This window comes from Mauremys mutica, chromosome 1 (genome assembly GCF_020497125.1).
Source record: "Mauremys mutica isolate MM-2020 ecotype Southern chromosome 1, ASM2049712v1, whole genome shotgun sequence".
In the NCBI taxonomy this organism is placed as follows: Eukaryota; Metazoa; Chordata; order Testudines; family Geoemydidae; genus Mauremys; species Mauremys mutica.
Genome location: NC_059072.1, coordinates 314,278,680 through 314,295,231, shown reverse-complemented (window position 1 = coordinate 314,295,231; position 16,552 = coordinate 314,278,680). Strand labels below are relative to the sequence as shown.

General features: G+C 40.7%; 1 protein-coding gene across 6 annotated transcripts in view; it reads left to right on the top strand.

Annotated features, from left to right (window-relative positions):
- The window catches only part of NBEA (neurobeachin), an 842,868-nt gene that overhangs the window by 247,769 nt on the left and 578,547 nt on the right, over positions 1-16,552 (top strand). For all 6 annotated transcript variants that reach the window (XM_045015913.1, XM_045015904.1, XM_045015899.1 and 3 more), the window contains exons 11-13: positions 632-740; positions 11,543-11,695; positions 12,153-12,321. In XM_045015913.1, the coding sequence (XP_044871848.1) occupies positions 632-740; positions 11,543-11,695; positions 12,153-12,321 (431 nt within the window). The remainder of the gene's footprint in view (positions 1-631; positions 741-11,542; positions 11,696-12,152; positions 12,322-16,552) is intronic.

The following is a 16,552-nucleotide window of genomic DNA, read 5'->3' as shown; positions in this document are numbered from 1 at the left end:
GTGCACATTGGACCATGTTGTGTGGCCAGATATTGATGCCTGGACTCTGTCCTCAGGGTTGTTGGGGAGGAAGTATGAAGGAAACACTCAACACCACAGCTCCATTGTGCTATGTTCTGGATAGTATTGCCTGCATGAATACATATCAGCTTTAGTAGTAACCATTGAGACTGGAGTGATGGTGTAGAGTGACCACAAGTTTGGTCTGAAATTTACAAGATTTCTCTTGATTTTGAAGTTTAAAAAAATTGCTGAGACAGCCCTCATCTACACCAATCTAGGTCTGTCAGCTGGATCTCACTCATCAGTTCCTGCCTCATCCAACTGCCCAAGACTTTGATAGCAAGTTCTGGAAGGGGGTGTTTAAAACCTGGGACAGTCCTGGCCAAAGTAGGAGAGTTGACGTAGATGATCATCACTCCTAGTTTGAATATGATCACAAAAGTAATGTAATATGTGAATAATTGACTAAAAACTATTCAATATAAAATGTGAAATTTCTAGTCTCATACTTAGGCTTAAAGTGAACTTAATTTTTTTCTTCTCACTTAATAACTGGTGACTAGTGAAAACACAAAAGATTGCTTTTAGAACATTTTTAATCTGATTAATGCCTGTACTTTACATGCAGTGCCACCCTTTTGGCTTTCCTGGTCGAACTTCTTAAGAGTTCAGTAGCCATGCAAGAACAAATGCTGGGTGGAAAAGGCTTTTTAGTCATTGGCTACCTCCTTGAAAAGGTAAGTAGTATTAATATTATTCTTAGTATTAATACTATCATTCTGAAAACCTAGCTGAATACAGTATTTTCAGTCATGTATTTTTTGTGCTACTAGTCTTTTAGTTCTCTGTGTTAGTAAGTATCTAGGAAGTTCTGTAATTTGAATATTTTATATGCTGTTTACAGGGTGCTTTTCTTCTTTTCCATAGTTCATGTCATATACTAATGTTCAGAGATCCCTTTTCTCTTTCCTCATATTTATTAGTAACTTCCCTTTAAGCTCAGATACGTCTTACCGCTCAAATCCTGTGTAGAACTGGAAAGCCAAGTTTAAACTTAGTGGGTACTCTTTAAAACAGGGGTTGGCAACCTCTGGCATGCATCTCGCCAGGGTAAGCACGCAGTTTGCCGTCCCAGGCCAATGGGGGCGGCGTGAAGCGGCGAGGGATGTGCTGGCCACGGCTTCCTGCCACCCTCTTTGACCTGGGATGGCGAACCGCAGCCAGTGGGAGCTGCGATTGGCCGAACCTGCCGACATGGCAGGTAAACAAACTGGCCTGGCCCGCCAGGGTGCTTACCCTGGTGAGCCGCATGCCAGAGGTTTCTGACCCCTGCTTTAAAAGTTCCTCCAGTTTTTGTTTATTTTTATAATTTCATTTTATTTATACATAAAATCCACATCAAAAGGAGTAACTCTCTCTTATTCTAGGCACCCATGAAAATTCCTTAAATATACAGATTTGAATAGACAAATGCTGTAATATCCCTTCAACCATTAATTAACAAAACAACAATAATAAAGAATGGGCTACCATCGAGAGCAGTCTCCTTCCAAAGTCTTCCCATTTCTTCATATCTAGGAAAAACAAATGAGTCTTGCATCATGTCCTGAAGTTCACTAAGCTTGGGTTATTTACGATTGGATGAGTAGTGAATCCGAAACCTGAGGAGTTCTTGTCAAATGTGCTCCAACAGCTGCCTCCTTGACTCAGGAAGGGATGGACTTCTCTACCAGTAATAGACCTCGTACTGGTCTACAAGTAGTTGTCAACCAAGAACATATCATCCAAACCCATGCTGTTGGAACAAATGATCCCAACACCTCCAAGCAGAGATGTAGCATTTGTTCCCTCCAGAACTTACCTTGCTCCCATGGTGCCAGATAGTTCAGACCAAATTTTTGAAATTTAGTCATCAAAGTAATTTTCCTCATAATGGAAGGTATTTGTATCAGCAGTCAAGTGGAGACAATTTAGAATAGCTAGGCTGTCTACCACTTGAAACAAAATCACTGACTGAAACTTAGTAGATGCTATTGTGAAGCAAAATAAATGTTCCTTTCCTTGTGCTGCACAGGCAAAAAACTTTAAAAACACCTTAATGAGCCCTAGACTTGGAACCACTAGCACTCTAGTCACTCTACTGCCGATTCCAGTTACTGTAAACTTAGGTGACCTATGATGAAGGTGTGAAAGAGGAAACTTAGGAAACTTCATTGATAGTTGGGAACAAAATGTTTTATAAAATTCCATTAAATCATAAATGTGGGTCTCTTAATGTAACAGTATTTTCACATAAAGCCTCATGAAAATTTACTGGTTCCATTGGTTTCTGAGGGTGGACCAGCAAAAATGGTTTATCACCATAGGAGAGGTAAGTTCCAACCTGAAATTCAAAGAAGGCAATGACTGATATATAAGGGTATAATTTCCACCACCTTTTCCATTCTGAGCATCAGATCAAGTTTGACCAGCTGCATGAGTTGAGCTGACACACATCTGTGATAGTGCTATCAGTGCCAGAATGGCCACATACACCATTTATTTTAGAGACTGACTTTTTTTAAAGACTGACTACAAATCCTCATGTTTCAAGGCATTTGCAAATCATTAAGTGATTAAGTTTATGAACACACTTCTCTTAAGAGCATTTTATTCATAATTCAGTTGCTTTCCTTGCCAGATGGCTTCTGTACTGTGGAAGGCTGTGCAAGGTTAGTAAAACACTGGGAAGCCTCTGGAAGGAGGATAAAACTCAATTTGTCTAGTCCCTTTGGAAGTTACTTTTATTTTAATTATGATGATCTAGGCCTACGTGTGTGCAATATGTTTCTGAAAGTGTTTAAAGGATACTCCAAAACACACAAGACACAGGGTGAATGAAGAGTGTCAGTCCCCCAGAGCAAGAGTTTTTTTAATTCCCCCCCTCCCCCTTCCCCACCTGCCAGGACTTGCGAGATCCACCATCAAGACTTTTCACCATTTTTCTCCTTATTGGTCAGTGATCGGAAAGGATGCTCTGATGAATTATTCCTTCCAGAAAACTAATATTAGGTCACAAATTGCAAATGAACATACCAGCCATCATATAAAGCCCAATTGGTCCCTGATTTAATCTTCATTATTTGGAGATTTAAATTTAGTTAGGATTTTTCTATTTAAAAAGGAATAGAGAGATTAAAAGTCTTTTTTTTAATTCTAAAAGACTGTACCATAATTCTTGTTAAAAATACCATTAGCTGTTCTGTATTTTCTTGTTCTATTTTAATATTCTAATCTTAATTAAAAATCTAATTTTGAACATAATGTGTTCCTTTATAATGTATCTTTTTATAAATTTGAAAATTTAAACTTAGTCTAAAATACTTTTTGCAATTTGCAAACACTCTAATGAATGATCAAATACCCACCTTCAGGTTTGTCATTTTTATATTATTCTGTAATCAATGTCCATCATGGAATTTCAATAATAGAACAGTTGGATTCTTCTGTTGTATTTTTTTCCTCCACTTGTTTTACATGAAAGAGGTTTGGAAAACTGGTTGGTTTTGGTATGGTTTTGTTTTGAGGGTGAGGTGGTCTTCAATTTTGATTTTTTTAAAAATGTATTTTCATTTGAGAGGCTTGGGTGATTGTCAAGCAATTGTCACAATGTTAAGTTTGAGATTTAATTGCAAAGTTCAGAGTTACAGTTCTGTCAAATCAATAGAGCTTTAATATCTATGGTTAATGTTTATGCATGCAAGTAAAAAATGATATACATCAGAATGCTTTGCTTTTGTATTCTTCTGTACATTCGTGTTCTTTTTATAATACATGCCAATGGGAGAAAGGGACTTGGGAGAAGATCAATGTTAATATTCCTGAACAATGTTAGGGATTTTATATTGCTGCCCATCACCATGGTGTAGATTAGTAAAAGAGGTCAGGTTTGGTCTAGATAACCTCAATCTAACCAGAACCATTTCCTTAGTGTAGATGTAGGTTAACACTTTTTACAGCAATTTAGCTGATTGAGAGCGATACTAGGAGACTCCCTACATGGTTTCAACCAGATAAATTTAGGTGAAATGTGTTACTTGGCTGTCACAATTTGAGGTGCAATCCAGGCCAGTCAGAGATTGTCACTGCCTACCCTGTAACCCGGTGTGCCTTACATACTCTGTAGCTGTGGATAGCAGACACCTGTTATGTAACCCTGTTCATCACTCTGACCCAGCAGCCTGCCTACAGCACAAGAGCCCAACTCTGATATCCACCACCCTGGGTTACTGCTAGCCAAGTGACCCCAACACACTTTGAGTCCTGAATTTCCCCAAGACTGCCTTCCCTGAAGTGTCCAGCCCTCTTCTTGAACACTCTTAGAATAAATAAGGTTTGTTGCTCCTTTAAAGCCACAAAAGCACAGCAGCTTGTTGTCTCAGCTGGAGTTAAGTCATTTCAATAAAAAACAAAACAAGCTCATTAACAAAAGAGAGAGGTTTTAAGTGACTTCAAGTATAAGGGATAAAGACAAAACAGTTACAAGCAAATAAAAGTAAAATGAGGTTTTTAGTGGCTATGCATTGTAGCTCAACAATCTACAGCCTTGGTTCAAGGCAGATTTTAGTAAGTACATTTTCACTTTCTGGTTCATTTATAAAATTATTACAATACAAATATTTCATTTCATTATTTGGAAATCCTTCATTATTCCCTTATGTGTAAAACAGGCCTTGCCATAGTTTAGGTCTGAATGTGCCTTATAGGACAGCAAGTGACCTCTCTTCCCCCTCCACCCCCCGTTCACTTCTTGGGTGCCAGATCCGACATTACCAATGATGTTGAACAAGTCCCGCCATGAGACTGAGAAGCATGGCCATGGGCGTAAGGGCAGGTGTCCAGGAATGCCCACAAATACAGCATTGCCTCCCGGAACTGTCATGTGTGTACCTGGCTGCCCCAGCTCCTAAGCTGCTCTGGATGGAGTGTAAGGAGAAGCACAAACAGGACCCGCTGGTGAAATGCTGGCTTTGATCCCTGTACTGCCAGTGTCATCTACACCAGCTGGACCCTTGGCATTGTCCTGCGAGGCCCCTTGCACTCCTGGCCGCATGACCCCACTTTTGTCTGCTAAGGAGCTGCTTCTCACTTACCTGGGCTCCCCCCCTGCTTTTGGGACCACCAGGCTCCTCCGTCCTTGCTTCTCCAGTGGATGAACGCTTACTGCTTCTGCTGGAACCCCCAATGGTACTGACGGCTCCACCATTCCCACCCTTCAAGTCTGAAGGTTTCTCGGAACCAGAGCCCTCATTCTCCCAGTCCCCCCCACCACAGTCCAGACTCACAGCAATGACCTCCTCACCCCTCGGCTTATGACCCCACTACAGAGCCATGGTATACAGTCCTCTGGTGCCTGGTGACTCTTACTGTTGACTCAATTGCCGCCCTGCCACTCCTACTGAACCCGCCCCGCTCTGTCCATGGCTTCCCATTGGTGTATATGGAGAAGGAAAGAGAGGTGGAATGATGCCTCTTCCTCCCCAGATGAGGCGATTTACCCCATCCCTTCCCCCGCAAAGCCTGGTTCATGGATCTCAACATGAAAGATGCCTATTTTCACAACGATATTCACTCAGCCCATCGAAAGTTTCTGATTCCAAGTTGAACCCAGCCACTACCAGTTCGGGGTCCTACCTTTTGGCATAGCGATGGGTCCATGAGACTTCACCAAAGTCTTCTCTGTCATAGTCGCACGCATGCACCATCTTGGCTACTCCATCTTCCCTTACCTGGATGACTGGCTCCTTATTGAATGCTCCCGTCAAACCCTCCTCTCCACCATCCATGCTCTCCTCGCATCTCTTGGCATTTGTATCAACATGGAGAAATCAGTTAGCATACATACATAGACCATTGCCTTCATTGGAGCATGGCTGGACTCTGTTGCCACACAAGCCTTCCTGCCAACGGACCACTTTGCCACCCTCATGACTCTAATCGCAGATCTGCACCGCAAGCCCCAGGTCACATTCTGCCACTCTCTCTTCTTGGCCACATGGCAGTGTGTGCCCTTAGTGACACCATACTTACCTTCACATGCGTTGCCTGCAACTCTGGCTCCTCTCCGTCTACCAATCAAACACAGAATAGGTAGATAACAAAGTCCTGATCACACAGCAGGTGTTGACATCCTTCACCTGGTGGACTGACCCTTCAAAGTCCTGATAGGTGTCCACTTCACCCCTCCCACACCATGAGACATAACAGATGCCTCCCTTGCAGGTTGGGAAGCTCACCTGCCTGTTACATGGCACAGGGAGTGTGGATGCCTCGATAGGCCAAGATGCACATAAATGTTCTATAGATGAGGGCTGTCTGGCTTGCCTGCCATGCATTCCTCCCCCTCGTCCAAGCCAAGCTCATCCAATTACTCTCCAACAACATTGCAGCAGTGATTTACATCAGCAAACAGAGAGGTGCCAGGTCTCTTCTCTTTGTTCAGAGTCCATCCGCCTATGGACCTGGTGCATTAGCACCAGTCACTCTGTAAGCCACATACCTCCTGGGCACCCAAACTCTCTCGCTGACATGTTCAGCAGGATTCTCTATATGAACCATGGATGGGAATTGCACAACACCACATTCCAATACCGCTTCCATGAGTGGGGCACCTCTCCCCCAGAGAGGGGGGGAGGGATAGCTCAATGGTTTGAGCATTGGCCTGCTTAAACCCAGGGTTGTGAGTTCAATTCTTGAGGAGGCCACTTAGGGATCTGGGGCAAAAATTGGTCCTGCTAGTGAAGGCAGGGGGCTGGACTCAATGACCTTTCGAGGTCCCTTCCAGTTCTAGGAGATTGGTATATCTCCAATTATTACCTTTACCTTTATGTTTGGACCTTTTTGCCATCTGTGAGAACTGCAAACTTGCCTTCTATTGCTTCAGAGGCGTGGTGGGAGATGACTCACAGGGCGACATCCTTTTCCTTTCCCTCCTACTGCAAGTCGTCTGCAAGATTCATCAGGATCGAGCAAGGGTGATACTCACAGCCCCATTTTGGCCATGACAGTGCTGGTTCATGGACTTCCTGAACTGGTCTGCCTGCACATCACTCTGCCTCTCCACACAGCTGGATCTCCTTATTCAAGACCAGGGGCAGCTCCAGCATCCTAGCCCTCTTCACCTCATAGCTTTGTTTTTGGATGGAGCTCAAGCTCTGGCAGGGCCTGCTCCACCCCAATGCATTGTATCCTTACCCAAAGCAGAAGAACATCCACCAGAGCCTGCTACCAAGTGAAATGAAAGCGCTTCACCTCCCGGGCACACAGTCAGCAATACCCACTCACGACGATATCCATACCTATTGTCCTGGACTGTCTTCTTGAACTCAAGATTTCGGGCCTAGCCCTCAACTCCATATGCGTCCAGCTGGTGGCATTCAGTGCCTTCCTCAGCCCAATGGATGGCATTTCTGTGTTTACACACCCTACCACAGTCTGTTCCCTAAAGGGCCTGTTCCACACCTTCCCATCAGTACAAAAACTCACAGCCTTGTGGGACCTTAATCTTGTTCTTGCCGCTCTCAGAAAACCACCCTTTGAACTCCTGGTGATGTTCTCCCTTTCATATTTCTCCATGAAGGTAATCTTCTTAATGGCCATTACCTTGGCTAGATGGGTCAGTGAACTAGTGGCCATGATGGCTGAGCCCCCATACACCATATTCCACAAAGACAAAGTGTCTTTGCATCTATACCCTAAATTACTTCCTAAAGTGGTGGTCCAAGTTCCACCTCAATCAGTGTATACACCTCAGTTTTCTACCCTAAACCCTACACCTCAACTGCAGACAGACTCCTCCACTGCCTTGATGTCTGCAACAAGCCCTTGACTTCCAAACATCATCATAACTCTGTTAGCAATTGCCAAATGATGCAAGGGCCACACTGTCTCCTCACAACTCATTTCCAAATGGGTCTCTGGGTGCATCCAGGAATGCTACACGTTCAGCAACATGAGGCAACCTGATGTTATCACGGCACACTCTACCTAGGCTCAAGCAGCCATGTCACCTGTGCACATTTCACCTCACATTACACCATCGCCTACGCAGCAGCAGCAGATGCAGGAGTAGGCCAAGCTGTATTGCACTCAGTACTTTCATCCACATTCCCACACCCACCCTCCATGCTGATCACTGCTTGCCATTCACCCACATTTGGAATCCATATAGGGACCATCATTTGAAGGAGAAGAGGAGGTTACTTACCTGTAGCTGGAGGTTCTTCAAGATGTGTGGTCCCTATTTGGATTCCAATATCTGCCCTTCTTCTCCTCTGCTCCACACTGGAATATTCAGCAGTAAGAAGGGCAATGGAGAGGCATCAACCCACATGGCCTATTATAACCTCAGACGGAAGTACGAGGCAATGCATGATGCATGCGGGTTAATGGACTCTGCTATGAAACCTTCCAGTGCCGGCACATTGCGCACATGTGCACCCACGTTTAGAATCCAAATAGGGATCACACATCATAGAATCATAGAATCTCAGGGTTGGAAGGGACCTCAGGAGGTCATCTAGTCCAACCCCCTGCTCAAAGCAGGACCAAACCCAACTAAATCATCCCAGCCAGGGCTTTGTCAAGCCTGACCTTAAAAACCTCTAAGGAAGGAGATTCCACTACCTCCCTAGGTAACCCATTCCAGTTCTTCACCACCCTACTAGTGAAAAAGTTTTTCCTAATATCCAGCCTAAACCTCCCCCTCTGCAACTTGAGATTATTACTCCTTGTTCTGTCATCTTCTACCACTGAGAACAGTCTAGATCCATCCTCTTTGGAACCCCTTTTCAGGTAGTTGAAAGCAGCTATCAAATCCCCCCTCATTCTTCTCTTCTGCAGACTAAACAATCCCAGTTCCCTCAGCCTCTCCTCATAAGTCATGTGCTCCAGCCCCCTAATCATTTTTGTTGCCCTCCGCTGGACTCTCTCCAATTTATCCACATCCTTCTTGTAGTGTGGGGCCCAAAACTGGACACAGTACTCCAAATGAGGCCTCACCAGTGCTGAGTAGAGGGGAATGATCACATCCCTCGATCTGCTGGAAATGCCCCTACTTATACAACCCAAAATGCCAATTACATCATAATTCCCTGACTGTGCCAGGACTTCTAGTTCTCCCTGCTTGTTCCCCAGGCTTCTTGCATTTGTGTATAGGCACTTAAGATAACTCGCTGATTGTCCCGCTTTCTCGGTCTGAGACAGGAATCCTCCCCTCTTGCAGTCTCCTGCTTGTGCTTCCTCCCGGTATCCCACTTCCCCACTTACCTCGGGGCTTTGGTCTCCTTCCCCCGGTGAACCTAGTTTAAAGCCCTCCTCACTAGGTTAGCCAGCCTGCTTGCAAAGATGCTCTTCCCTCTCTTCGTGAGGTGGAGCCCGTCTCTGCCTAGCAATCCTTCTTCTTGGAAGACCATCCCATTGTCAAAGAATCCAAACCCTTCTCTCTGACACCATCTGCGTAGCCATTCGTTGATTTCCACGATTCGACGGTCTCTACCCTGGCCTTTTCCTGCCACAGGGAGGATAGACGAGAACACCACTTGCGCCTCAAACTCCTTTATCCTTCTTCCCAGAGCCACGTAGTCTGCAGTGGATCTGGGAAGAAGAACCTCCAGTTACAGGTAAGTAACCGCCTCTCTTACTTCCCTGATAAATGCTCCTGTCAAACTTGCAGCTATAGAAGAAGAATTATTTTTTATTTCATCTCTAGCCTCACTATTCTTATTGTAGAGTTTTGTACAATTACGTGCATATGACCAAATAGAATAGAGAGGTGAATGGAGAGAGATTATTTTCTGACTTGTGCATCAAATGAACTCTTATCTATGTGTCAGTTGCGAAATGGTTTTACTGGTGGTGATGCATTATTCCCATTCTGCCTACCACGTGATTTGTGATCAAGAGGTTGACTCTTGCCTCCAACTGGTCCATGCATGACGCCAGCCCTCATAGCCCACTTGTAAAATTTTCAAACACCTTCATGCTTCCTCCCATGCTGCCCCTCATGCTTTGGAGTAGCTCCCCATAAACATGCACAAAGCTACCTGATTATCTACATTCAAAACTCTAATTTGCCATAATGCCTACAAAATAATTTACAATCGTTAGGCTGCTGGTGTGCTGTGACCACTGCCTATCACCAGTATTGTCTGATTGTTTCCTTTATACTCCATTGTGTGTGTGTGTGTGTGTCTCTCTCTCTCTCTCTCTCTCTCTCTCTTATACCTAGATTGTAAACTCTTTTAGGCAGGGACCATTTTTTTGTCTTGTGTTTGTACAGTGTCTAGCACAATGGAGTCATGGTCCATGACTAGGCCTCCTAAGATGTGTTTACACAACATTTTGAAGCAAGCCTCCAAGTCTGGGTTGATAGACTGAGGCTAGTGGGCTTGTGCTAGCACTCTAAAAATAGTTGCATAGATAGAGCTTTGAAATTGCATCTCAGGCTCTGAAGCCCACTCTACTCCCTAGTCTTCAGAGCCTGAGCTCCAGAGTCTTGCTCCATAATGCTGTGTAGACATACTGCTAGGTGCTACAATAATACAAATGAAGAAAGAACCTATCTTAAGTCTCAGATCTCAAGCTGAGTTGCAGCATTGACAATTAGAAAAAAAATCTTTTACTTGTTAAGTAATATACCATATTTTCTCAGTTAATAGGCATAGAACATTAAAAATAAATGATACCCTTACAATGGCATTGTGTTGCTGCTCAACACTATTGGTTTCTCTTGTTTACTAAAAAAACAAACAAAACACAAACATGTAAAATGGATCTACATGTCAAGTGAGAAAATAGCACTTCATCCATGATTTTACACTGTATGCTATGAAACTGAAGGCTTCTTTAAATAAAAAGATAGTAAGAAAAAAAATCAAACCTCAAACTACACTATAGGTTTAAAAACAAAAGCCTGCTTGCTCAGTTGTATTGAGACACCCATTGACTTGGAAAAAAAATGTTCCACCATAAAATATTTAAGTAGTTCACAGCACTGCAGAAATGCTGAAGACTTCAAAAGGAATTAACAAGGCACAACACTGCAAAGAGTGGAAGACTGACTATGATATGGAGGAAAATAAAATGGAGAAAACAGGAAAAAAATAATTTTAGCTGCAGATATTTGAGCATAGTTTCAAAGCAAATGTTGAAGTTAATAAGATTCAGACACCTTATCAGTAAGCAAAAAGGAGCATTTAAATCTTGACCATTACTGAGGTGAATTATTAGTGAACACAATATTCATCTTTTGAACTGGGAAACTGTATGGACCAAAAATAGTTTTCTTCTCTGTGAGAAAGACCAATAGTATGAGTTATAGAATGTATATGTATTTGTCTGATTTTATTCTTGTCTTTAAGAATAAGAATGTAGCATTTTTACTTGTGCTTAGTAAATACTGCCCCAGTTCAAATTTCATGCAATCTTCCAGCCTTACTCTAAAAGAAGGAAGTGTATTAAGACAGAGTTTACATTTTTTCTGATTTTTTTCTTTGTTCAGTCATCTAGAGTTCATATAACCAGGGCAGTTCTGGAGCAATTTTTGTCTTTTGCAAAATATCTGGATGGATTGTCACATGGCGCACCTTTACTGAAGCAACTGTGTGATCACATCCTTTTTAATCCTGCTATTTGGATACATACCCCTGCAAAGGTATGTGTACAGTGTAAATGTGTTGTTGCTTCTTGTACTATAAAGTGACATACAAGTTTTCCTTTACCTATGATAATTAATGCAGCTTACTTTTTTTAAATGCAGTATTAAATATTTGCAAAGGCAAAAAAATCCTATAATTTGCAGTTTTACATCTAACATGTATACTGAGTTTTTAATTGTTCATCTTCTTTGTTGAGAAATATGATAGAAATGATTATTCATCCCCAATAGTAATCAACCTGCCATTTTTTTCATGCATGGTAGCTTAAGACTGTATTAATGAAAATGAAATGCAAAATCTGAAAAATCATACTTTAAGTAGCCAAAATATGAGCCATTGGGGCAAAAAATTACTCATTATATAATAATTTTAATTCACTTACTGTTAATGTCTCTATTTAATATGAAAATAAGATTTAACTTTATATTTGTGGGCTAAAATTTTATTCTTCAGGTGCAGCTTTCACTGTATACCTATCTGTCTGCTGAATTTATTGGCACTGCTACTATCTACACCACCATACGCAGAGTAGGAACAGTATTACAGCTAATGCACACACTGAAATACTACTACTGGGTAGTTAATCCTGCTGATAGCAGTGGCATTACTCCTAAAGGACTAGGTAAGTACAATACAGTACAATTCAATTTTATAACAAACTGATTATACAACTTTCTCATAATGAATGATGATAATAGCAATGGAAACGTGAGAGCTTGTGTAGCAGTTAGACGAGTTAGATGGAAGTTGATAATAGGTGACAATGTGTGAAACTGGCTGACAGCTTAAATAGTACATAAATACTTACTTTTATGAAATATTAAATGATGTTTTATTGCACTTTATGCATCTCTTTTTGGGGTACTTTTGAAAATAATCAATTTTTAGGTGTCTTCATAGATACCTGTGGTACGTTTTTAAAAAAAAAACAACTGAAATTTTTGATTTTCTGATTTTTATTAACTTCTTCTTCACAAGATAATTCTGTAGTTCTATCTTTCTATAATACCTCTCTTCTGATTTGCTGCAGTTTGTAATAATTTTACAGTACTCTCAGAAAACGCACATTTCATGGTGCCTGTCTTATAGGCAAAAGGAACCTTCACTACACAAGATTTGACTTTTGCTTAGTGATGGACTACTGTCATAGGTGACCCTTAAAACTGCATGAACAGCTCTGATTTTTGTCTCCGAGATCTCTAATGGTGTATTTTAAACTCAGTAATATTTTCTCTCTACTCTAATTTAACAGCATTTAGTTACATACAGGTTTTTAGCTCAATAAGTAATTAAATGTAAATACCACAATAATATATAAGAGGCTAAATTGCATCTATAGTATATATGCAGGTTTTAGGTACTGCAGTACTCCTGTTGCATTTAATGGACTACTCTTGTGTAAAGCAAACTTTTGGCTCAAAGTCTCCGAGAGCCACTGGAAGCTTACTAATATCCTCCTCATCATCTGATCTTTCCTATCCTGCTGACAAACTGAAAACTTAAGAGAAATTTTATTTCTGTGCTATAATAGTATCATACTGACATTTTTTAGCTTGAGAATACAGAAATTAAGGAAAAATATGAATAGTTTGGAATAACCATAAATTGTCAGGGAGCCGTTGGCATATGTTTTTTCCATTTCTTATGTTTATGCATAATAATGCAATTGCAGGGATTGAGCATGCTATAGAGAGGTATCCCCACTTTCGAAGTGAGGAGGCAGAGGATCTCAAAAGGAGTCACTACCAGAGCTGGGATTACACCTCAGGATTTCCTTGTTCCCAGCCCTCTGCTCATTCCGCTACAAGATACTTAGTTTTCTGTCTATGATAACATTTTAAAAAAGCTGCAAATGACTTTTTTGTGCTTACATTTTCCATTAAAGTGTATGAGAAGTCTATATCATCATAAATTATGAAAACTACATCTGGTAACTGGTGATTAAGTACAGAAATAGCCTTTCTATAGATACCCACCTCAGTGAATTCCCACTATTGTCTTGCTTCAAGAATAAGACCAAGTGGGAACTTCAGTAACTTTACAGTTTGGAAACTTTGATGCACCCATAGAGGTGCCTCTTGCGTCTCTCAGTCAGGTCCTTGGGATGTAGAACCTTGGCAGTACCAGAGGGGCAGAGGCTGCAGAGTGTGTCAGGTTCGGGAATTATTGTCATAAATCATCTTACTCTGTTCTGAGCCTGGTGAGATGACTGTGTGGTAAAACCAACCAACCAATCAAACAAACCTCAAACTGATCTTTGTCTAGACTACAGAGTCCAATGTTGCTATTTGTGGAACACCATCCATTGAGGGTGCTAGATTCCAAAAATCATAGTGTCTATAAGGCCAAAACTGTGGTCTGAAAATGTGTCAAATTAATTCAGGGTTTTAAATTTGATATAAAAGGGTTTTTTCCTCTTCAGAAAATCCACCTCATACTCACATTACAACTCTCCATAATGTACCTAACTTTCTTGAATCTGCTTCAAATTGCAGACTCTGTCATGGGGTTTTCAGATATGCCAGTCAAGCTCAGATAATATGCAGTTGCTTTCAGTATGTAGATTTCTTAGCAATTTAGAGTTCAAAGCTATGGGACACTTAACAGTATTTCAGTATTTGTAGAGAGCTACAATATGTGCTATCAGGTATTGTATTTCCATCAGCATCAAGATGCTAATAAACCTCAGCCTTTCCAAAGCAAGTAATGAGAGATAATCGGATGCCAATTAGTAACACTATAATGTTGATGCCTTTAAAGCCTGTCTGCTAATGAATATGTTGGAAGTTTTATGAGAGACCTTAGAAGTGTAAGTATACCTAATTTTCAGTTTAAAATTAAAACATTGATAGTGTCATGCTTCAAATAGCTTATGAAATACTGAAAAGGAATGCAAGAATTTCTAAATTTTTCAATTTTATGTATAGTTTTAAAAATTGCTTAATTGATCACAATTTGAAAAAATATAGAAATACTTGGATGGATCTGATTAATCTTTTGCACTGGAATTACTTCAGTCCATATTAGCTATTCCATTTATCCAGTCCTTTCAAGGTATTGTGTTAAAGTTTAACAAATGCTTTAATAATTATTTTAATGATTTTCTTTAAAAAAAACATTCCTTTTGGTGTGTAGTCTTGGATTTATGTCTCAGAGGAAATAGTAAAGGCAGAAGATAATTCCTATAACAGCTGTTGAATTGTAGCATTCTTTCTTTGTGTTCTTATCACGCTTCTCTAATTCACCAAATTTTAATTAAAGTGTATTTTAGTATATAGTTTTAAGCAAAAATGTACTCACTGGCTATTACAGTTATTTAAAAGTTTAAAAATTTAAAGAGAGAGAACATAGCTCACCACCTTTAAAAAAATATTCCATATTCTCATTGTGTTAAAAGCTCAGCATTCAGGAAGACAAGACCATTGCAGAGAAGCTAAATGAATTCTTTGCATCGGTTTCCAATGCAGAAGATGGGAGATTCCCACCCTGAGCCATTCTTTTTAGGTGACAAACCTGAGGAACTGTCCAAAATTGAGGAGTCAGTACAGGAGGTTTTGGAACTAAATTAAACAGTAATAATTCACCAGGACCACATTGTACTGATTGAAGATTTCTGAAGGAACTCAGATATGAAATTGCAGAACTACTAACTGTGGTATATAAACTATCACTAAAATTTGCCTCTGTTCCAGATGACTGAAAGATCGCTAACATAATGCCAATTTTTTTTTTATAAAAAGGCTCCAGAGGCGGTCTCGGCAATTCCAGGTCACTAAGCCCAACTTCAGTACCTGGCTTTTGTAAAGGGAAATTATGCCTCCTAAATCTATTAGAATTCTTTAAGAGTTCAACATACATGTGGACAAAGGTGATCTAGTGTGTATAGTATACTTGGACTTTCACAGAGCAACAAGGTCCCTCACCAAAGGCTGTTAAACAATGTAAGCAGTCATGGGATAAGAGGAAAGGTTCTCTCATGGATCAGGAAGTGGTTAAAAGATAGGAAACAAAGGGTAGGAACAAATAGTCAGTTTTCACAGTGGAAAGAGCTAAATAAGGGGGTTTCCAATGGACCAGTTCTGAGACTAGTGCTATTCAACATATTCATAAATTATCTGGAAAAAGAGGTAAACAGTGACAAAGTTTGCAGATGATAACGATCTTGACTAATTTTGTAAGTCCAAAGCAGACTGCGGGGAATTACCAAGGGGTGTCTCAAAACTGGATGACTGGGAAACAAAATAGTAATAGAAATTCAGTGTTGATAAATTCAAAGTAATGCACAGTGGAAAACATAATCCTAACTATATATACAACATGATGGGGGTCTCAATTAGCTGTTACACTAAAGAAAGAAATCTTGGAGTCATTGTGGATAGTTCTCTGAAAACAGCCCCTCAATGTGCAATGGCAGTCAAAAAAGCTAACAATGTGAGGAACAATTAGGAAAGAGCTAGAAAAGAAGACAGTACATATCACAATGTTACTATATAAATTTATGGTATGCCCATACCATGAATACTGTGTGCAGTTCTGGTCACCGCATCTCAAAAAGGTATATTAGAATTGGAAAGGTGCAGAGAAGGGTAACAAATTATTAAGGGGGTATGGAATGTCTTCCATACGAGGAGAGATTAAAAAGACCCAGACTATTCATCTTGGAAAAAAGATGACTGAGGGGGGATATGACAAAGGTCTATAAAATCATGAATGTTGTGGAGAAAGTGAATAAGGAAGTGTTATTTTTTCCTTCACATAACACCCAGGGGTCACCCAAGGAAATTAATAGGCAGCAGCATTAAAACAAACAGAAGGAATTACTACTTCACACAATGCACAGTCAGCCTGTAGAA